This window comes from Pteronotus mesoamericanus, unplaced genomic scaffold (assembly GCF_021234165.1).
Source record: "Pteronotus mesoamericanus isolate MK-2021 breed Mesoamerican mustached bat unplaced genomic scaffold, CSHL_Meso_final scaffold_21, whole genome shotgun sequence".
Taxonomy (NCBI): Eukaryota; Metazoa; Chordata; class Mammalia; order Chiroptera; family Mormoopidae; genus Pteronotus; species Pteronotus mesoamericanus.
The window spans coordinates 8,937,737-8,961,363 of record NW_026555310.1 but is presented as its reverse complement, the minus strand read 5'-3'; the positions used below and the strand labels follow the sequence as shown (position 1 = coordinate 8,961,363).

Below are 23,627 nucleotides of genomic sequence, written 5' to 3'. Positions count from 1 at the left end.
TAATGCTTTTTTAATTTCTTAAATCAAATAGCACCAGCTACTTCTCTCACACTTTTCCTCAAACTCACTGTCCTGATCTCTTAAAAAGAAAAAAAAAAAGACAGATAATGCCATATTCCAGATAATGAGCAAGAATTTCTCTTCTTTTCACTGTAATCTCCATTTCCTTAATTAGTCTTTCTGTTTCCAAGGACAGGTGGGAAATTATTGAGGAACTATATTTTTAGTGAATGAAGTTTTGATCCCAGTCTACAAGAAATCTCTAGAGATTACTTTCAAACTAAAACCAATGTCATACCCAATAGAAACTTTAGTTTTGTGGAATGCGGGGGTAGGTGGGGCAGGGGAGAGCAATGGGGGGGGGGAATTGGGACAACTGTAATTGAAAACAATTGTAACAACAATTGATACAAAGAAAAAAAGAAAGGCTAAATGAGAGCAGTCCAAGAATGTCCTTCCAAAAAGAGGGTACACTCAGTACACTTGCCCAATTACTGTCAAGAATTATTATTCTTCTTAAACTAAAAAATGAAAAGGAGAATTGTTCTACTGATAATGTTTTCTGTTATTTATCCAAGGCTACTCAAAGATACTTTGGTTATCAGTCTCTTTATTTGCCAAGCATAATTTTTTTTGTGGGAGATGTCAGTTGTATTTATCAAAAGGCCAAATTCAATTTCAATTCTCTTTGCAGGAGCCTTGCAAGTAGCATAGAAAGAACAAGATAGTATCAAATGCACTTTAATAAAATGTAAAGGTTCGCAAATATTATAACCAATCCATTTTGTACTAATATTTCAGATTGAAATGTTCAAAGTAATTTAGCTCTGATGCTTTGGGTTTTCTGAATTTCCCAAATTACGTGCCTATTTGCTGCTAATATCTGAAAAACAAGAAGAAATGAGACCAACAAGATATTTGCATAGATACTAATAGAAAAGGATGATGTTGTATCAGTTTATTTTTCTTCTCGCATATTTCTTATTAGCGGCTTGAAGTGATCCATAGATCAAGAAATTAATAGACAATCAAAGCTTTCTTGTTTACTACCACTCCCATATTTGCCTTTCTCCAAGGCCTGTTTTCCCTTAATCAGAATTCACAGCAAAGAGGGAAGTGGAACGGACATGAAAATGCCCACCACGTTCAAGCGTTTTATTAGTAGCGCCCCTCCATCAGCTGCACATATAGAAGTCTTAGAAAAAGTTAACTTTTTATATTGAGATATGGATTGATAGTGTTTTGTCCATTATTTTTTCATATTTAAGTTCTTTAAAATATTCACTAAATGTGGAACTGATAATGTAATGAACTGATAATTTAGTGCATTCTTTGTTCATATGCTAGTTACGAACGTTAATTCGATGCCTCTAGCCAAAAATTCAAAAGCAGGTGAGACTCCTCATTTCCGTCTGTTTCCCTTTCTTGTAAAAGGGAAGGTCATCCCGCCTGGTTTGGCCTTTACAACAAGGAAATAACGAATGGCAATTTGGGAATTAATTCACTGTTTGTAGCATGCCAGGCCCTCCATGGTTTGGTTCCCATTGATGCTGATTTGCAGGAGTGTGGGACAGGAGTCTTTGGCATTTTTGCAATTCTTATAGTTGCTAGCAGAGATGGTTACTAAGAGTCCTTTGATATAAATTGAGGAATTTGGTTAAATGAGTCAGATCCTTTTACTTTGTCTTCTTACATAAAACATGCTGTTAGAGGGTTTATATGTTTTAAAAGTAGTGAAACAAAAATTACTCCATATATAAAAAATATGGATTACTTCCTTCCTATAAAAATTTACAATCTGTTCTTCAGAAGAAAGAGATAAACATGCATAGATGCAAATCAATTCTGTATTGGTTTCTTGTTACCACAGTAAAGAAGGATGCTGAGGATTTAAGTTATGATTTAATTTTGATTTTGAATTCATACCATTACCTAATGTACATGAAATAACCATTATCGAATGGAACTGATACATGCAACAGTTGGCTGCATTTAAATGATTTTTTTTAAAAAATGCTTACAAGAAGTCTATTTTGGGGGTGTTTTGCTACTTAGGTACGGAACTAGACACACATGTGTTTTTATGTTGATTTTTCTCTGCTAGGACTGGGAATTCCCACATTTCATGGGAGATGTTGATGTAAACCTCCCTGGTTTGCATACGCCTCACATGCAGTTCAAGATCCCTTTCTTCCAGAAGATCTTCAAGGAGGAATATCATATTCACATAACAGGTACGTTATGACTTGGAACAGGATTTGTCTCCTACTTAGACTAGCTCTAGCCGCTATTAAAAAAGCAAATGGTAACATTTTAGAGGCCTACATGAATGTAGTTTCATTTCTTATTCACATAACAGTACAAGGTGGTTCCAGGTCAACTGGGGCTCCGGCCTGCTGCTCTTGGACTTAATTGGTGGCTTTAACGATTTCCATTTCAACATCCAGTAGACAGTTGGGAATAAAGAGAAAGGGGAAAATGATTAAGAAGCCGTACCTCTTTCTCAACCATCTTGGCTTGTGTAAAAAACATGTCAACTTCACTCACATTCTATTGGCAATAACTGTTTGGATAGACCCACGGAGAGTCAAGGAGAGGGGAGAAATGTAGTCCCCAGTTGGACGGCCATTTCTGGTGTCAGACCTAGTGCTTAGCACAGGATTATCAGAGGGGAGGACGTACCTTTGACGTGGCGAGTTAGCTAACTCTATACCGTAGTAGGAGAGAGTTAGCCCCCCTCCCGCTCATACCCCACCTTGGGCTTGTCCCTTCGTGGCTTTCCTTGTCACAATACACAGCTCAGGAAATTTTTTCAACGTGAATACTCTTTGTGCTTTGTTTTTTATTTGTGCCTGAGCTCGACTCGGTGGTATCCTCAAGCTCCAGTCAGACCCTATGCCTTTAGGGAGTCGGGCCGCTTCTCATTTGATGGCGTAACAACTTCCTTCTGTGGCAGAGCTCCTGTTTGTCTCAAGGGACTCCCCCCGTGGCTCCTCAGGTTATTTCATCTTCACATGTGTCCTGCTTTTGAAACACCTCCAATATGATTTATTATAACATTCTTTCATGACATCTCATTCTCATCTAAAAAAAGGCTTCCTAGGGTTGTGTTTTATACCTCGTTTTCTTTATGAAAGAAGCAGACAGCTGAGTGATCAAATGAAGCATGGCATTAGTCCCCAAGCGGTTCAAATGTAGGTAGCCAATGTGTGTGTTTCAAGGAAAATGTCTGAGGATCCCACACCTGCTATAATAAAAACTGCTGGAGAAACCTGTGCTTACACTTCCGTCTGTGCTGCTGAATAAAAATAGTTTGAACACAGAAAACCGGAATATCTCTGAGCGCTGCAGAAAACCTGTGCGTCTCAACTTGAAGGCTGTTGTTTTCTGCTTTCAGGCTGAGGCGACCTTCCTAAATTGGAGGATGAGCTCATGAATAGGGAAGATGCAGCAGGTTTATTTTCCTACTCAGAATGAATGAGGCCTATCTATTAAATTCACTGGGTAAATCCATCAATTTGAGTTCAGGTCACATAATGTGGTTTCCGAGTCCCCACTTAATCTCGGCAGCATGCTACCCTCTTGGACTTCTAAAGCAGCCATCACACACATGGCATCATCGTATCCCTTTGGGTGGGCTTTTGCCCGGACCATCTGTTCCTGCTCTCAGCTCTTGTCCCAGGCCATCATGATACTAATATTGTCTCTGACTGAGTATCAGAATCTCTGTGAAAAATATACTGCTTGAGTGCAGAATATCAGGTTTAAAAAGGGGGTGGGGGGACTGAGGGAAACCATTGATTAGAAAAAAAAATCAAGCTACTAAAAGTATTTGATTTGGGACTGTTTTACATGGCTTTATGTCAGATATGCTGATTTATAGACGGGACAGGTTCAAGTTTCGTGGCACTCGAAGCTTACACAATTCGGAATGCTCTATTTAAAAACATGAATACGAAAGAACAACTGAAAATTATACTGAGAGCCCTGGAAGGGGACCGTGCATACAGAGGACCCCTGAAGCTTCGGATCATTAGCCTTGAGGTAGAGACTCCTATGGCTTCGAACTTAAACCTTCCTCCCAACAAGTATTATTTTGTAAAATCTTAATGGAGACTGCATGTAAATAAAGTTTGCCAGAAGGTGGAAATATATTGTGATAAGGTTTTGGTGCAGGGTTTTGCCAAATTATGCTGATGATCATATCACCTGGGGAACTTTATAAATATACAGATTGTTGGGCCCCATTCCTAATGGTTCCCACCCAGCAGGTCTGGGCAAAAGCCAGGCAACGGGGCTCTGGAACACTTCCCCATGTGATGCTGGTCTTGGGAACTTCTCCATCTGATTGAGAAGCCGCAGTTGAGGTCAGACTGTCTCCCTGAGTCAGGCCATGAGTGCAGATGTCTGGGGGCCTGGACCTGCCGGGAAAGCTTTTGAGGATTCTGGAGTTTAAATTAAAAGTAAAATAGGGTACATGTGGGTTTGGGGGTAAGGGAATTCACCATAAACAATTCAAATTCAATATGTGGTAAGAGGATCATGCGTCTCCCCAGATCCATCCATGATAAAATTTTCTAGGAAAACAGGTGATAGATTTGGAGGCTAAAGAAAGCCATAGCTTCTCCCCATCTTGTTTTTGTTATTGCCGTTGTTCATTAATCGGCTGAAGAGGTTGCTGAGGCTGCTCTAGAGTACGTCTATCTCCTGTAAAGACCTTTTACTCTGTCTGACATTGTAAAATCATTGCTTTGGGGCAAACCTAAGTAAAATGTCAGAAACACAGTGCTCCATGTTGTATTTTAGTGTCCTCAGTAGTGAGTAGCCCACAAATTTCCAAGTGCACTGCAAATGCTAACTCGATCACCTTCTCCAAGTGCTGCTTCTTTTTGTAGGGAGATTTCAGGGCTTTTCTTGATAAGCAAATATAGCTTCACCCCTGGGTGATTAAGCATGAAACAGCCTGTATCTGTCAGTGGTTACCAAACTCTTGGTGTCTGGGAATCACCTGGAGAGCACCCGGAGCCAGATGCCTGAGGCGTGTGCTAGAGCCTGGGATCTCCTGGTCCCTCCAGCACCACCAGGGATGCTCATGCAGGGTGCGGGGGACCGCACTGAGACACGCTGCTGCTGAGAAACATTTCCTATAGTCAGAATTCCTCTCATCTCAGCTGTTTTCCTTAAAAGAAAAAAAAAAAAAAAAAAAAAAAAAAAAGATGGTCAGGCTTTACTTATAAAATAACTATGCTAAAGTGCTGGCATTGCAGGACTGAATGGTGGGGCCTCTCTGGACAGGCCGACATCATGACTCAGGCTCCCAGGCCATCCTCCTCGGCCCCCAGGCTGGAGAGGCTGAAGGACTGGCAGGCCAGTCTGCCCGGGCTCCCACGGCAGGCAGTCTGCATGGCACTGGCATCCAGGGTGGCCACCAGCAGCACCGTCCAGTCCTCAGGGTCTCAGATGATGTCGGAGCCAAAGCTGAGGGCATTGTGACAAAAACAGACATGTGGGCACTCCAGAAATGAGAAACGGATGGGTTTTGTCATCCCAGGTTTAATTTCTCTTTGCGCGCAGCTCTTAAAACAAAGCTCTGAGGGTCAGAATGCAAGTTTCATGGAAATGGGGTGGCCAGTGAGAAAGGCATATGGGAAGGCCCTGCCAGGAGCTGGGAAGTTGAGAACTGGGGCCAGTACAGGAGGTCCCAAAGCCAGGCGTGACTGGGAAAGGCCCGAGGGACTGCGGAAGACACTGGAGCTGGGGGAGGAGGGGATCCCATGGACCACCACGTGGCTCTGTGTTTTGCTTTCTCTCCTGTGTTTGTTTGGCACTAGAACAGGCTGAACAAGGGCTATGAGGATTCTCTGTGGTCTCCAAAGGGTGTTCAGGGCATGTTGAGGTGATGGAATGTTTGGTGCCTAGGCTCCAGCTCTGCTAGTGATAGGGGGCATGGCCCTTGTCAAGCTCCTTACCCTCTCAGAGGCTTGGTTTTCTCATCTGTTAAATGGATACCATACTGGTACTTACCCACTGGTTGCTGTGAGAATTAAATTAACTGACATGCACAAGGCATTTAAAACACTGTCTGCCACATGGGAAGCACTCAAATTCTCACTGCCTTTACTTAGAGCTTTTCCATGTACTCACCCAAGGTTTATGTTTTCTTTTAAATTAAAAAGAAACATTAGACAGCCAAAAAAGGGCATTCGTAATGTTAATGCAGTGCTGTGGGTTCTCTACTCTTACTGCTCCAAGTCCTCAAGAAGGAGGCCGACAAGGATGGAGGAAATGTCTCTCCCAGTGACATGCTCTGGATATGGAGGGTTAGCTGGCACTGAGGGGTTCCCATTGACATTTTCAAAGCATTAAGGATTCGCGTATTTTTTTATCCTGATTCTAAGCTAGTTTTATTTATGCATGTCAGAAATAACTTGGATTGTTGCATCTGTTTAGCTCATCTGGATCCCCCTTGACAGATGGTTTGTTGTAGTATGTATGAGCTTTCATTTCATAAGCTCGGCTACAGCTTATAAAAATAAATCCTCTTTATCCAAGGGTGTGTTAAAATATTTTTTTTCTGGGAATTTTGACTTCACTAACAAAGGGGAGAGATGGTCAGTGGTTAGGTCACATTGGTGCTTTTCAGCCCAATCCCAAAGTAAATGCTAAATGCAACTGTGTAATTCTCTCCTCTGCCCTCTTCTCGTTTACCTATAAGGTGAGTGCAAGGCGGATTCGAAATGTGATGTATTAAGTCTCTAGAGGCAAGAGAGGAATGGCCTCCCAATCCAATCTCAGAAGCTCCTCTGAGTCCTATTAATGCCAATCCCGGTGGAAGCTCTGCCATCTGTCATCCCAGCCAGACAAAGGAAGTGTCCCGTTGGTGGCCATCATCTGAGTAAATTAGGAGGGGGCTGGAGGAAAGGCCAGAAGGAAGGCCTGTGCCTCTGCGAGGAGCGCATTCTCACTGTTGGCGTGATGAGGCCCCTGGGAACCCTTTCGGCAAAAATGGAATATGTTGAAGTAAACAAGCCTCTGTAGCGTCTCTGTTCTATTTTTGCTCCCTGAACAGTGTGAGGGCACAGAGGCTTTATAATGGAGAGAATGTGGAAAATAATGAATAAAACCCCTCCGTTTTATTTCCAAAAGTGCATGATTTCTGGCAAATGAGTTCCCAGAGATTATTTTTTTAAAAGATCTCTCCTGTGTTAATCAGATCATGGGAAGTGCTGGGAATGGCAGGACGGTGGTCCATCCAGCAGAGTGTTCTGTCTGACGGAATTAGCTGGGGGCTTCTTACAGGGAACCAGGATGCATCCTGTTCACCAGGGTAGTCCCCCAAGATCATGAATTTATCCAGCGTACACAAAGCCCTCTTGCCGTTCTCTCAGTTGTGAATTTTTCTAATATTTTCCTGAAGCCAGTTCCATTCTCAACACATTTCTACAGCTCTAAGAATCAACTACATTTATTTCTCCATAAAGCAGCAATTCATATTATTTGTCTAAAACTCATCTTTTTCCAGGTTGGTTGCTTTGCCCTAGTCCGTGAGTCCTTGCTGCCTCTGAGCTGATCTGCCCAAACCGAGGTGTTCTGTCTTCATTTCTGCATTCACTTACGCATTTATGAGGATCTTTGTTATAAACTCACATGCCCCTCAGAAACTGTCTTCACACTCAGAGGAAGAACTTGAAATATATTGTTAATACATAAATATTTTATTTCCCCAATTTTCTAGATTATATTAGATTTGAGCAGTATCCTGGAATGTACCAGATCATTGTGACATATGTATTTGATTCAAAGGATAGAGCTTCACTCCTCGTATTTTTTTACTCATTATTTTAGAGTTTACTTGTTAACAGACATTTTCTAAGTTAATATGCATCTAAACCCAAGCTAGGATCTAGGGAATATAAAAGTGAACATGGCACACTTCCCAGTCTCAAGAATCTTCATTGCAATCTTCAGTACAAATCTGTGGCCTTTTCTTTCTCTTTTATCATCACAAGTTTCTCCCTCTACTTGCCATATAGGATTTTGTCCTAAAGCAGGGGTGTCCAACCTTTTGGCATCTCTGGACTACACTGGAAGAAGAAGAGTTGTCTTGGGCTACACATTAAATACATTGCGGCATGTAGCCACACAAAAAAAAAAAATCTCACAATGTTTTAAGTAAATTTATGATTTCGTGTTGGGCCGCATTCACAGCCATCCGGGGCTGCGTGCAGCCCGTGGGCCACAGGTTGGACTTACGAAGCAACAGTGACAAGAGAGGCACTTCGAGAAGCTCTATTCATTTGCTTTTAAGTCTTAAGAAGATACTTTACTAACTCAACTAACCCTCATTAATTCATAAATTATTTAGTAAATATCTTCAATTTACTAAATGGCCTCCTCTTGGCCCAAGCACTTCAAGTGGTTGCTAGATATCCATCCACTTCCTGAGGAGGGACTTGAAGGGGTGCTCACTCAGTGAGCCCCATTTTCACTGCTCATGTCTGGAAAGAGGGGACATTGAATATGGCCAAGATGCCTGTTACAGGAACATGTTATTTCTTTAATTATCCAAAACTCATCTTCTTCAAGGCCAGGTTTCTTGCTGTCCCATAATGGTTACTAAGTGGCCTGTGGGGCCTGCCCATGTCACGGGTCCACCCTGAATGTCAGGGTCCGGCCCAGTGGCCGCACCCGCGTGGTGTGCACCTGCTCACGGCACAGCCTGATCACCATACTAACTGGCCACTACTGAGTCAAAGATTTTTTAAAAAAATATTATGATTGCATGTTTGAATCCTGCAAGTTTTGTTATATGGTGGGAATACCAGCACTTTGTAGGCTTTTCTTAGTTGAAAAAATAACACTTTCTTCCTAACTGTTGTCATTTCCTGTGGTAAGTGAGGGTAATATTTAATGAAGAATTCTTTTAAAACTAACCAGTCAAGGATTCTATAGGCTCCCACAAAGTAGAAAAGATAAAATTATAATATTATATTACCATTATAATGTCATTTTTGACAATCAGTGAGATTCATTGAAAGCACAGAACACAAGAAAGAGGTAATCCCACCAACACCATGCAGCGATTTCTCATTAAAGGGGACAGTGAGATATTTCAACAAGGAGATTAATAGAAGTAATGTATGGGTTTTTACCTTACATCCTTGCTGATTTACATCATACTATGTAGTTGAAACAACAAGGGGAAAGGCGAAATCTTTCATATGATTAATGCTGAAATACCAAACCTCTTGTTATGGTTGATTGTACATTCACAACAACACACGTGGGAAAATGAAATAGAAGCATTTTCTATTCTTTTCTTTTTGTGTTTTATATCCTTTCCATGTAGGTTATTTCAGGGATTCAAATTTATTTTTTATGGTAAACACTGTTTCTCAGAATATACAATTCTTATTTTTTTCTTAAGGGAAGTGTTCTCCATCTGGAAATTGTGTATTCCATCATTTTGCTTTAATGATAAGTTTTCCTGTCCCATCATTAAACATTAATGTTTAGGCAATGTTTATTTCACGGACTCATCAAAGAAACTCTTAGAGGGGGAAGACACCATAAGGGCTGTATAGCTCAATTCCCTCACCTTACTGAGAATACTGAAGTTGAGTTGTCCCATCTGATTTTGCTTTCTGGTTTGCTACATCTCATGGAGCAAAAGTAATTTTTTTAAGAGGAAAAAACATTACCATGGTAACAAAACACGGTATAGGAAAATATAAGGATGGATGATGAAGATGAATGTCCTTCCTCTGTACAAAGGTATAAATAGACCAGAAGTTATATCAAGTCATTTGAAAAAAACAAAAAATAAGAAGAGCCACTTGTCCTAAATTTTGAGGAGCTTCACATTTTGGCTCAATGGCTATGACAGCGTAGGGAAGGACAGTGATATAGCCATAGAATAAAATAAGGAAATATGATGTTGTTGGAGATTCTGCCTCAGCTCCCTCTCTGCCCTCTGCACTTCCCCTCCTCCACATGGCCTCTCAGCTGTGTGTGGGGGTGGGAGGGGGTGGGAGGGTGCATTATGTCCTGTCCTTGGATCTCAAAATTTGTGTATCTACAAGGCCTTTTCTCAGGAGCAATTCTACTGCAACCTGTAAAACAATGACCAATTGCTAAAGATTTTTAACATGTTAAATATGTTGATTTGCAAAGCATCTTTTCATATAGCTACACACTGGATCCTCTTAGAAAACTGATCAAGTGATATCTACCCATTATTGTCAGTGCACAGTATTGATTGTTTTATCCAAATTGATCCCTTTACTCTGTCACCAAGATCCTATAGTAACTGAATTAAAGCAAAGAAATTGCAGAAATAATACTACCCTACTTTTGGCAAACAGTATATTTCAGAGAACTTCAAATATAGCTTCTCATTTTATCCTCATAGTAATCCTTTGATGCAGTTACACTGGCATTATTCCTTATTTCACAGAATAAAAAATTGAATTCACAGAGCTAGTAAGTAGAAGGATTTGGCGGAAGAGGACAAAACATAGAACTGGAAGGCATCTTGTTCAGTGTCCTACGTTTGGAAATAAAATCATTGAGGCCTGGAGAGCTTACACAGGTTACCCAAGGTTTTAGGATTCAAATTCAGTGTTAGAACAAAATCCCCATCTGCCAATTTCCAGACTGTGGTCTTTGTCACGAGGGCGCTCCTTCTCGGAAAGGGTGAAGATGTGTCAGAGCAGGGTGACGATAGCCATTAACTGATGTCGAGCTTCCCCTCCATCCCTTCTGAATATTCACACTCCAGGTCACATGAGAAATAACAAAGTTATCCTTTAGTGTCCAAGTTTAGTGGTCAAACTGACCTACTAGCATTCATCTTAGATGGTATGAAAGTAATTTTAAAGTAGGAAAAAAAGCTCCTCCTGTTTTCAGGGTTTCTTCTTAGTGTGATCAGTGTACCTAGTTCCATTTTTATCCTCTGATTTTTGCTTTTTCTTTGTCTATAAACATTCATTGAGCACCTTTTCCTCACCTCTCAGAAAAGCATCCTTCTCCAAGCTCTATGGACTTCCTTGTCTTCTCCCTGATTCTCTGCTGCTGCCTGCTGCCTCTGTTTAGTTCCTAATATCCTTTTACCATAGGAACAGGGAACCCTGCATGGAGGATCGCCCTGTTTGTGAGTTCATAAAAATGACCTAAGAGTGTGCAGGTCTCTCAAAGAGCCAAGCTCTGTGAATCAGGAAGGTAATGGTCAGGCATACACGTTCGAGGACATCTATCCCACTGCCCCCTGTGCAGCCTGGCTTTAAAACTCATACAGCTCACAGCAAGAGAATGAGCACAAATCTCCTATGACAGGGAAACACCCAAAGCTCCTCTCTCAACTTGCTACACACAAGTGCTTCCTGAATGCTGCATGAAAAATCTCTGAACTTTTCACATCACCAGTCGCTCTCTCATCTCCTGCCTTTCTTTTCTTACAATACTCTTCATTCTTTTTCTTCCTCCTCCTCTCATCCTCTTTGTTACACACCACCTGATCTTTTTCTGTATGTTATTCTCTCTGCGGCGTAGGAAACACAAATGAAAAGAAATGCAAAATTTTCTAAACTGCTTTCTATTCTGCTTTTCTTTCAAGGACCACATGAATTGCTATTTTTTTTCCCCAAAATCCTACAGAAATTAGCTCTCAGGTTTTATTCGATTTTCTGCACATCTTCAGCATCTATGGTTTGATCAATCATTGGGCATCTCTCAAATGTGTTCTCTTATTATTATTTATCTGCTGATGTCTCTGTCCTGCTCCCCAACCAGATGATGGGTTCCTCCAGAGAAGGCAGAAACATACATTCTCAGCGTTTCCTAAGGCATCCTACACAGAGTCCATTATGAGCACAATAAAAGTGGAATGATGAAGCTCACCTTTGTACTTGATTGCATTTTACTGGGTTTAGCTTTCTTCGTTTGTTGCCTGGTTGATTCTTAGTAAGAATCAGTTTTAGTTTTGAAGACCTACAAGGGCAGGAGTGGTTGGAACTTAACAGCGCCAGGTGTTACAAATGTCTCATCGTATCTGGAAACCTTTCCAGCGTTTCAACTCACTTCCTAGTTTAGGTGTGCAAAATAAATCACTCAGGCAATAGCTTCCATTATAAGAATTATATACCTTATATAGTTAAATAATTTCAAAGCTGGCAGTTGTAATTTCCCTTCATATAGTTTACATAAACTCTTTTTTGGGAGAAAAATTGTATCTTCCCATGCAAATGAAGGCATTATCATGGCTTAGCCAAAGCTTTGATGATAATAGTAATAATTACTGGATTCCTATTATACCAGGCACTGTGCTTAGCATTTAATAATCTCATGTAAAAATGCTAACAGCTTTAGTAAGTGCTATTATTTTCTGCATGTAAGGAAATTGAGGTTTAGAGAATTTAAACAGAGTCAGGATTAAAACCCTTCAACCTTGCATATAATAGGAACTTGAACATATGCAACAAGGATGATAAAATACTTTCGTAAACTCCTTACAAAGTTATCTTTTTACATAGCTATCTATTCTGTTAGGGTACATATTGCAAAATACATTTTTATCATTCTTGGTTTAATAAGTTTGCCCAAGATCCTATCTCTCTCCTGCCCCAAGAGTTCTATAATTATGTAAAGCAGTAACTTAATAATATCCAATACTGTTATCTTCAAACACAAAATAAAATAATTTTGACATGATGTATACAATAATTACAACCAAATCTTCTAGAATATGTTACATATGTCACCTAATTTGCCACAGCAAATCTATGAGGTGGGTAAATAAAAAATAAATAGTAAATAAAAAATTACCATTTTATTGTGATAAGCTTGATATTGTAAAACTTACAATAAATGATTATAATAACAATAATGGAATGTAGATTTCATTGAAACTTCTTCCACATTTTCCATTTGCTGATATAGAGATATCACTAGATAATATTACTCTAAAGACTGTCTTATTTATAAAAAAATGGAAAATACTACAAAAATACCAGAGTAGTTATGATCTTTCCAAATGTGTTTTCTAAAACTGTTCATTAGCTGTGGTTATATTTATATGCCTGATAAATGCATTCTGTTCAATAGGAATTCAATGCAATTATTTTTAAAGTCTTGAAGTGAACGTTCAAGGATTATTGATCCAAATCACATCAACTAATGGCTTAATCAACAAGTCACCTATAAAGAGCAATGTTAATTCAACTGATATACCGCTGTGCTTACATTGCAAAATGATTTATGTCTTGCCCAGACATAATTATAAAACTATAAGAGATGTTGAATTATACATTGGGTTTTTCCTAGAATTTTACTAGAACTTTGTTTTTGAACATTAATTGAAATGTTGTAGAGACAAACCTACATGGGCCCAAATTTGAATATAGCTATGGAGCCTATAAAACAAGGAGACTTAATCTGGTTAATGTAAATATCATAAGTTCCTGGCTGTGGGACCTAGAGTCACGTTTTCATGTTCCTAGAATCCATTTAGGAAATTCCCTTTGCCAATTTTCCCTTAATGGCAGCATAGCACTCTGAAAAAAAATTAATTGTTAACAGGTCTAAAACATTAGCAATTTATACTAATATACCATTATCTACATTTTATTGTAGAAAACCCTATTGCCGTTTTATGGGTCTTTGACTAATATGCAGTATTTCTTTTTTAATGCAGGTAAATGGTTTAACTATGGAATTATCTTTCTCGTCTTGATTTTGGATCTTAATATGTGGAAGAACCAGATATTTTATAAGCCTCATGAATACGGTCAGTATATTGGCCCAGGGCAGAAGATATATACAGTGAAAGACTCAGAAAGTTTAAAGGATTTGAACAGAACAAAGCTCTCCTGGGAATGGAGGTCCAATCACACTAACCCTCAGACAAATAAAACGTATGTTGAGGGAGACATGTTTCTGCACAGCAGGTTCACAGGGGCTAGCCTTGATGTCAAGTGTATGGCTTTTGTTCCAAGTCTGATAGCATTTGTGTGGTTTGGATTCTTCATTTGGTTCTTTGGACGGTTTTTGAAAAATGAGCAAGGCATGGAGAACCAAGACAAGACTTACACTCGCATGAAAAGAAAATCCCCATCAGAACATAGCAAAGACATGGGCCTCACTCGAGAAAACACCCAGGCCTCAGTGGAAGACCCTTTGAACGACCCTTCTTTGGTTTGCATCAGGTCCGACTTCAATGAGATTGTCTTCAAGTCCTCTCACCTGACATCAGAAAACTTGAGCTCGCACTTGAACGAGCCTACCAGCGTGACACAAGCTGACCCTGACCCAACGACTTCTAAAAGTACGCCTACGAACTAGACTCATTTACTTGGAGATAGCACAAAAAGCAACCCTGAGTGTAACTTTAAACAGTTTGTCTTTCTTTTTGTAAATGTAAGGTTTACTTTGTGTTAGGTAGAGAAATACAAACAATGCCACAACGGTGCTCAACATGCTTTTTCTAGGACTCATTGTTTTCTATTTGTATTATGATACATGTGCCTACTGTATATCTAACAGCCCCCTAGAGATTGCTTTTCACAATTGCACAAGCTACTTACTGACTTTACAGCGTAGTAGATTAGCTGATTACCTGTGTATCTGATGTTCAACCATAGTGGTGCCTTGAGACATTAAACTGTTTTTAACTGTACCAGAAACGAAGTGTGGAACAGTTCTCTAATCTACTTCACATGGGGTTTTTTTGTATACAATTATTTTGGCCTCTACTTGATGTCTGACCAGGAAACAAATGTAGCCTTGCTGTGGCTCAGGAAGTATCTCTTGGTTTCTTATTCAGCAGCGGAGTTGGTGACTTTGATAGCTGGACTGCAATGACACATGGTGATAACCTTTGAATTTTTATTGGCTGTTGGCCAAATCCAAATACAGATGCAAAATTCCCTAATAGGCGAATGATAATCCAGCATGGGTCACTACTCATGAAATGTGACTTTCTCAAACAAGTAATTGCAGTTAGATGATAATACTTAATTATGTTTTCCTAATTAAAGATAAATTGCTACTTGATTAAAAAGTCTGCCCTTCACCTAAGGGAACAAAGTTTTAGAGGCACCGTTGGGTGAACTCTCAAACTTATTGGCATTTACACAAAGCCCTAGAAAACCAAGGAACTGAAGTTTTAATCATGTGAGGGGTACACAGCCTAACATCTACATTATTTGTACATCTTTCTGTAAATGTGGCTCTGGACAATGAATATTGAAAAACATATGCCAATCCTGAGCAAAGAAACTCCTCTAAAAGTCATGCAGTGGAACCTTGGGAGGTAGAAAAGATCGTGCATGAAAGAATCTGTTTAGTGGCTTGTTTTGTGTGTGTGTGTGTTTTTTTAAGAATTAAACATTTCACATTAATAAATAAGAAAATTATACATCAGTAATTATGTGATGTTATTTTTGTTTGAGATAAAGGGATTCCATTATATCTTAGTGTAACAACAGCCCCCCGTTTTTTTCTAAACTCCACGCCAGACAAGTTAAGAAATGAAAGACACCCAACTTGCCTTGAACTTTGTCCCAGAAATTGTGGTAATATGTTCCTTGAAGACATTGGGGAAGATTGCTTTTAAGGCAAAATTATTTTCCTGCCACATACTGACATAGCTATATTTTGTCTTTATGATTTTTTAAATCTCTGTTGTTTTGATCTATCTGCTTTTAAGCTTGCAGCATGCTGAATTTAGCATGCATTATACAACTATGCATTTATCTGTCACTTGAAAGCCAGCTTTTATAAACATCTTTCTACAATTGTTTACTAAGCAAATTGGAACCATGCACCTGCTCCTTCTTCTGCCTTCAACAGCCATGCATGGTGCTACTTAGAATAATAAATATCTCTGACACTAAAAATGCAGAGATCAAGCTCACTACAGTAACTCGTTGACCATGCTGTCCAAAGAAACTTATCATATTATCTCTGGCATGTGGTAATGTTGGCTATATCAAATTTGTATAGCACAGAACATTCACCTTCTGCCTCTGGGACAAGAAAATATTACCACCTAGAACAATATTTTTATTTATTTTGAAAGTCATTGTCTCGTAGAATGAAGAAGGAAATTGATTTAGAAAGTGTGTGGTTATTATCAATATGCAGTCTTTATAAACAAACAAGAAAAACAATACCTTATAGACACAGATAATATGGTGTTTACCAGAGGGTAGGTGGGCAAGAGGGATTGTAAAAGGTAAAGGGAATCAAATATATAGTGACAGAAGATTTGACTTTGGGTTATAGGTACACAGTACAATATATGGGTGATGTATCATAGAATTGTACACTTGACACCTATATAATCTTATTAACCAATGTCACCCAATAAATTTAATTGCATATTAAAATGATAAAAATTAAAAATAAAATCTTAACACAGTAGATGCTTTAAAAATATATTATTTGAAAATCTTTATGTAGGTATTAAGAAAAAAAGTGTACCAATGGGGGCATTAATTAGCAGAAGTAAGGTAGGAAAAAAAGAGAAATCTTAGACTCTTAGAACGCTATGTATGCTATGTGTTTCTAGGGATTGATAAGAGAAGTTATCAGCTGATATGAAAATATTAGTACTAAATGGAGTAATGTCCAGGGACGGCATTTTAATAGTCAAACCAGATTCGAACCTTCAATGGCTTCCAATATCCAATTGTATACACCAATCTTGACCTTTTTATCTACACACTAATCTTTTTTTTTCCTATTGTTTTTGGATATTGTACATTCCCTCTGAACTTACACCAACTAAAGGTTAGAAAATAAAATAAAAGTTCAAATCACATCCATTCATGTGTAGTCTCAGATTCTGAGTCATATACCAATGGACTATGACTCTACAAAACATTTTGGACTATTGAAGGCATTAAAAAAAAGATGTGTAGTAAACTCAGAAAATGAAGAGTTAAAAAAAGATTAAATATCACTAAACACAGATTCTAAGGAAAGTGCAATAAATGTGATGCCTTAACTGCAGTGATGCTTAAGGACTGTAAAAAATTGCATTTCAACTGTTTAGTAATTACAGTATTTTATTCTGTGTAGTGCATAAATTGCATTAATTTAACATGATTTTAGTGTTTTACATTAAAGAGTATTTCATTAGTAGTTTAAATGGAAAATTAAATAAACACCATGAATTTATGCCTGATAATATATGCCTACACATAAATCTCATTGCCACATACCCATTTATATCATATAGCTATTGTTAGCTACCTCTTCTTCTCCCTACAGTAGCTACTTCTGAAGTTCTCTTTTAGCACATCTAAGATCACCAAAGAATTGTATTAGAAATGTTAAGAATCAGTTCTTCACCATTTGCTTTAAGGTCAGCCAAGCCCCAAATCTTTTACTTTTATAGCTCAGATATCACAAGTAGTTTCCAGAAATACTATTGGCCACAAGGACAATGGAAAGTCATTCTACACAGACAATGCAGATTTGAAGAGGAGAGCCATGTCCTATTTCAATTCTGGGCTCCATTAGCGGTTCTGTTATGCTATTTGGCTGTCCTCTGGGTCACCAACACAACCCGACATGAGAAGGACAAAAGATAATGCCAAGGAATCACCCTCAGCTGTCTCTGTAACTGTGGCTCATCATGCTGGATTATCTGACATTCAGCCCAGACTTCAATGCGACCCCCATCACCTTATCATCTATCTGTCCTCACTCTAAATGGACCGCTATTTATAAGGAGGACTCTTGGATATGCGACCACAATCTGGGTACTGTGTTTTTGTTAGCTTTTCCCTCTAAGACTGTTATGTGGCTCACTAGTCTACCTGGCGAAATTTCCTCCAGCTTTGCCCCTTGCAACCAATTCTAACCTATTAAATACCTGCCTTTAAAAGGGGGAGAGCAACTCAGTTTTGCAACATATAAACTGGCACTTTTCTTGTCTCCCCCTATTTTTAAACATGTATGTGTGCAACATATGGAACCAATATGGGACCCAATATAGATACGATGTTTGACTTACTACCATTTAGGACTACAACTGTTTTATAAATTAAACAACTAGAGAGTTGTAGTATTTGCAGCTCACAAGTCACTCTTGTTGAAGTTAATTGGAAAAAGAGGCAGATATTTATAATGGAAAGAAAAGGTTAGGCAGATGGTGGAGCACGAGTGGAATTTGCTGAAAGGAAGTGCTGGCAATGGAAAATGGCAGTTTTTATGTGGATGGGCTTTAAATATCAGGGGAGGAAGCAAGGACTTTGTAAAAAGGACTTCAACATGAGCCCAGTCCTCCTACAGTTAGATAGGAGACTTAAAAAGATATGTTCAGCACAACTGAGGGGGTTATACAAAAAGCTGGTTGGTTGGCGTCTTAAACATTCTAGCAGTCAAATTACTCTATGCCTGGCCTGGAGAGCATTGTGAGACCTGGGCAAGGAGTCATGGGATCTGGGAAACAAGTTACAAAAGTGTCGAGGGAGTGGGCAGCATGAGAAGAGAAAGGCAAATAAACCCTCCCTCAATTCAGTGAGACTGGAGCATCTTTGATGGGAGGACAAACATGGGGGAAGTCTGCGTGTAAGCAAACCGTCCACACGTGGACGCAGGCATCTTGCTAACAGAAACATCTGGCAGTTTTTTTGTGATAAACATTCTGAAAATTTTTAGTGAGAAATAAAATTGGACAGGTTCTTTTATAATGTAATATGCTTAATATACCCCTGATATTATTTCGACTTTGTGTGAGGTATCAGTTATTTTACTTCAGAGAATATAAAACACGTATACTGCATTTCATAGGTTTCTTTCTTATCTCTTTCCTCCAACACAATTTTTCATAAGGTCTTAAGTTCCTTAACCCCAACTAATTGTACTACTGGGCTTTTTGAGAACTTGCCTGTGTGATTGAGAAGGACCATATAATTCATAATTTAGAACTATAGTAACAAACCCAATTTATAATTTATAGGTGCTCTTCACCTTAATAAAATTTTTTCCCTCTCTCTAGATCTTTTCTCTTCGTATTATCTTCATATTGATAATATTATCATTTTGAGTATTTTCTATTCACAAACTACAGCATTTAATCCTCACATGAACCATGGAAGGTAGGTATGGTTCATTTTACTTTACAGACCAAGAAACTGAGGCTCGGAGAGGTTTATTAACTTGCCCAAGGTCACAAAGGTGGCAAATGCAGAGTTAAGATTTGAACCCAGGCTTGTCTGACCCCAAAGTCCCATTTATTTTCTATTAAAACTCATGCACATCCATTAAAACTAGAGTATCCATCTCAAACAGGAACTTTATTGTGGAGCAGTTATAAAACCATAAGACACTTGAGCTCTAACAACCCATCTTTCAGGAACCTAAGTTAAATAATTTCTAACAGCTGTCTGGCTGTAATTTCCAAGTTAAATTATATGATTGAAACAGATAAGGTTGAATTAAATGGCAGAAGCATTCAGTTTGTTGCCAGGTGTTCTGATTTAAGCTACATTTATAAAACCACAACAGAGATTTGTCCTAATACAATTTTCGGCATTGGATTTGGCTTCTTTCATAATTTTACTTTCCCGTGGGGAAGGGAAAGGATAGATCTCTGCAAGTTTTGAACACCACCAGGCAGATGTCGAGGGAGGAACAGGTAGTTACGAATATTCAAGCAAAGAAGAGAAGGATAAGCAAATGGCTGGTCTTTAAAGGCGTAATTTAAATAGAGGCTCCAGAAACAACTCTGTTTTGAAGTGACCATCCAAATTGCATTATTTTAAAAAATGTTTACCCAGACAAGCTAGCTGTATCGTGATAGGACAAGCACTGGCCTTAAAGACGTGTCCTTTGAACACTACGAGCCTTAGTTTCTTATCCCCAAAATGGGACTACCTCACAGAGTTTCAAAGAGGAGCCACTGCGGGTGGAAGCCCTCCGTGAACAGCAGCAGGCCGTGCAGGTGTGAGGTGAGGGCTCCAATGCCCCCGCAATGCCCACCTTTCAGTGGTACCTACTCCCCTCACCTTCATCAGCAGCTCCCGGCTGATGCCGCCCTTGAACGTGGTTAGGCTGTTTGCTCCCAATTTTCCCTTTGCACAGTACTTGCTTTGAACTCTACAAGCCACAGTATAATCCCTTTTCACTTTTAACAGAAGTTCAGAGCCCCTAGTTTAAAGCAAGTGGCTAAATTGTCTAAAATCAATGGCTATAATCCCTCGAACTGCTGTGCTGGACTTATTCCTCAAGGTTTCCTCTGCTCCGGAGTTCTTTCATTGCTGCCTTCTTTTTTACAATTCTTTACCAGCTTCTCTCATCAGAACTTTTGCATCGCACCGGTAATCCACCACCTTTCATAAGTCCTGAAGCGAGAAAGTGCTGGTGTCATCAGCATTTAAACGAGAGCCGCCACACACCTGCGCCCTGCACTTCAGCATCCCCTGGGCTGGATGTGGATGCAGTTGAGGAAGCTATTTGTGAATCAGGATGTTGTCTCAGCCCTGCCTTTTAGGAAGAGCCACCTTAGTATAGCATTTCCTGGATTCGAGGCAACTCTTCGGCCAAGCAGCAGTGCTTTATAGAATAGCATTTTAAAACAGTATTGTGGGTTTTCATTCAGTTTATAGATTTATTTCCTTTGGATACATTATTTTACCTGGACAGTCCAGCTGCCTTATACCTAACCACACTGGAAAAGATCTGTATTTAAAAACCGTCACTCTGGACTGAAACAAAATATATAACATGAAAGAGACTGGCTAAGTCAAGGAAGGCCACTCTAACAATTACTATTTAGATTTGATAATGATAAAATTATTATAAAGTAATCTTTGAACAAGTTATAATGTTCTTGAATTTGAAGAGCAATATTTAGAGCTTCAGATAGGCCAGAAAACTGGGAGTCTCTGTTGTTTACACATCCAAGTGGTCCCAGTGGGAATAGATTGTATTTATTTTGTTTCTGTCATTGTCACTCGGCCCCATGCAGGGATCTATCCCATCAGCTCTGCTGGGACGCATGCAATGCGGCCTCAACTGGTCTTCCCAACTCTTACTTTGTTTAGTGCTTTCCATTCTCCACACGTTTACCAGAGCAATCTTTCTAGAGTCTAAGTACGATCACATTATCCAGCTTTTTCAATGGCCACTTACTGCTGAGCAGTGGTTTTTAATGTGTGAACAAATCCAACTTCCCAGTGGTTTAACAATAAAAGCTTATTTCAATCTCATGTTGCAATTAAGTTGGATATCCACTGCATGGCCTTCCATTCAGTGTGTTGGGGATCCAGACATATTCCAACAAGTGGTTGTGTATCTATGGCTGGTGAGAAAAGAGCAGGTGAGGAAGATTCTATAGAAAGATTTGGCAACAGGCGTGGAAACGGCTCACCTCACTTTGTGCATTCCGTTAACCAGATCCACTGCAGTGCCTGACTACTTGCAAAGGAAAATGTCATTCAGCTCTGCATCCACAAAGAACAAGGAAAATCTGATGAATTTCTAGTCAAAGGAACATTTACAAAATATGTCCCCAGCCAGGTTTCTTGAGATAATGCAGGCAAAGAAGCCCCACCCACATCTGGTCTCTGCAAGCTGGAGACTTAGGAAGTATTGATATAGTGCAGTCTGAGTCAAAGGCCTGAGAACCAAGGGAGCCGAAGGTACAAATCCCAGTCCCTTGGCAAGAGAAGGTAGAGAAGATGCAGTGGGGCAAGAAAGAAGGGAGTAATTTTCCCTTTTTCTCTGCCTTTTCTTCTCTTCCCAACCACACCCAGGAGGAAAATATACCAATTCAAGCACTAATCTCATCTGGAAACATTCCCGCAGACACACCCTGATACAATGTTTAATCTGGGATCCCAGGGCCCATTCAAGTTGACACAAAAAGTTAACCATCACAAGGAAAGAGGATAGCAAACTTTAAAAATCCAGTGAGAAGGGAACTTTACAGTTGAGCCAGAAAAAGGTGTACAAACTCTTCCTCAAATAACAGAGGCTCAAGATAGGTACTAAGACCTAACCAAGACAAAGCCTGAGAGCAATTAAAATGAAGAGCAGCAAATCAGCATAGCAGCTGGAAGTCCACGGGTTTCACTCCTGGGTCGGTGGTGCTACATCCCCACCTGACTAGTCAGTTTCTTCTAGGACAGATTGACGTGGGTGGGTTGACTGTGATTGATTAAGAACACAGTTGCGCGATGACCGGCTGTGTATCCCGAGATGCCGGTCTTTTAGAAGAAAGGAAATAGTACTACCTCATTCTGCGTAACTCTGTGAGCAGATCGTAGCTGGCTCAGTGCAGTCAGGGCATCCACAAGCAGGACCAGGATGAAACAGGCTTACAGGATTTCACATGTTGTTCGCTGAAAGCCAAAATAGGACAATAAATCTGAGTCAGAGGCTCTAAAACTCAGCTGCACTGTGATTCTTGCTGGTATCTTAGAATTTCTTAGAAGCCTATTTACATGTTGAAAACATCAATTATTCCTCCCATTTGAAATATGTAGTTCTTGTAATCAATCGCTTTGAGTCAGTGTTCAGAATTATTCATGAAAGAGTTATACTTTAATAGCATTTGATGAAAACCAGCCACAGCAGCCATTAATTTGATTAGTCTTGTATGGACTGGAGGAGAAAACTGGCACGCAGCCCCAAGTGAATCGATAGTGTGCGGTCTGACTGAGGGCATCCAAGCCGCCTTGCCAGCCTGGGACCCACACAGGACAATGGCGCGGGGTGGGGTGGGGGAGCAAAACATGAGGAGAGATGGGTCTCATGTCCTCTCTTTCTGCCTCCTTTGCATTTTTTAATCAGTCACCTCTTACTCCAAGGCAGTGAATGTAAGCTGTTTTCCTACTCACAGCCCACCCCCATCCCCACTCCCTGCTGTCCTCTCTAAAGGACAAGCACAGAAGATTTGTTTTTTGGTGGGGGGAAACCTAGGGGTTTAAATATGTGTCATAGCCCTAGCCCCTCAAAAAAAGTAATACACCTGGACATTAAGGAAAACAGAAGCGAGGGCTAAGGGTTTAATTTCCCTCTACGAGCCATCCGTTTGAAAGGGTGGAGGAGTGGCTGTTCAAATAGGCAGAGAATGCTCTTTATCCAAGAGATCCGACTGGGGGAAGGTGTGGCAGCAGACGCTGCTCACGCTGTCAAGGAGTTGTCAGGGGTCCAGAGGAATCTGACCGGTTGGAAGCAGGGAGCAGCCTCTGGGCAGGCCCATGGGGGAGCACAGAGACAGCCCAAGCTGGGAGATTGGCCAGTTTGCATTTTGTGGGTCATTCAGCCTCCACTCGAGTGGCGTGGGGGTCAGGACAGGATACCAGCAGAGCTGGGCTGCAGATAAGACCCCACGAGGCTGCATTCTGGCCCTGTGCACCAGACCCACCCTCGGAGGGGAGCACCGCGTTAATGCTCACCCTGCGCCAGACAGGAGCTGGTGTAGGAGAGTGGACCTCACCGCTGAGAACACTTCTAGAATTTTGTAGGAGTCACCTGGTGACTGAGCAGAGCTGAACCCACAGATCTAAGGACATGCTTGTGCAAAAAGAAAATAAATCCTGAAATAGTGTCAGAGACTCATGTCTTGCTGGGGAAGAAAAGATTGCATTTGCTTTTAAAACAGGCTATCTTCA

The 23,627-nt window shown here is 40.0% G+C and overlaps 1 protein-coding gene across 3 annotated transcripts in view; it reads left to right on the top strand.

Annotated features, from left to right (window-relative positions):
- Positions 1-14,999, top strand: part of TMEM117 (transmembrane protein 117) — a 392,305-nt gene extending 377,306 nt beyond the window's left edge. For all 3 annotated transcript variants that reach the window (XM_054591210.1, XM_054591211.1, XM_054591212.1), the window contains 2 exons: positions 2,105-2,234; positions 13,691-14,999. In XM_054591210.1, coding sequence (XP_054447185.1) covers positions 2,105-2,234; positions 13,691-14,337 — 777 coding nt within the window. In that variant the 3' untranslated portion in view covers positions 14,338-14,999. The remainder of the gene's footprint in view (positions 1-2,104; positions 2,235-13,690) is intronic.
- The last annotated feature ends 8,628 nt before the right edge of the window (positions 15,000-23,627 follow it).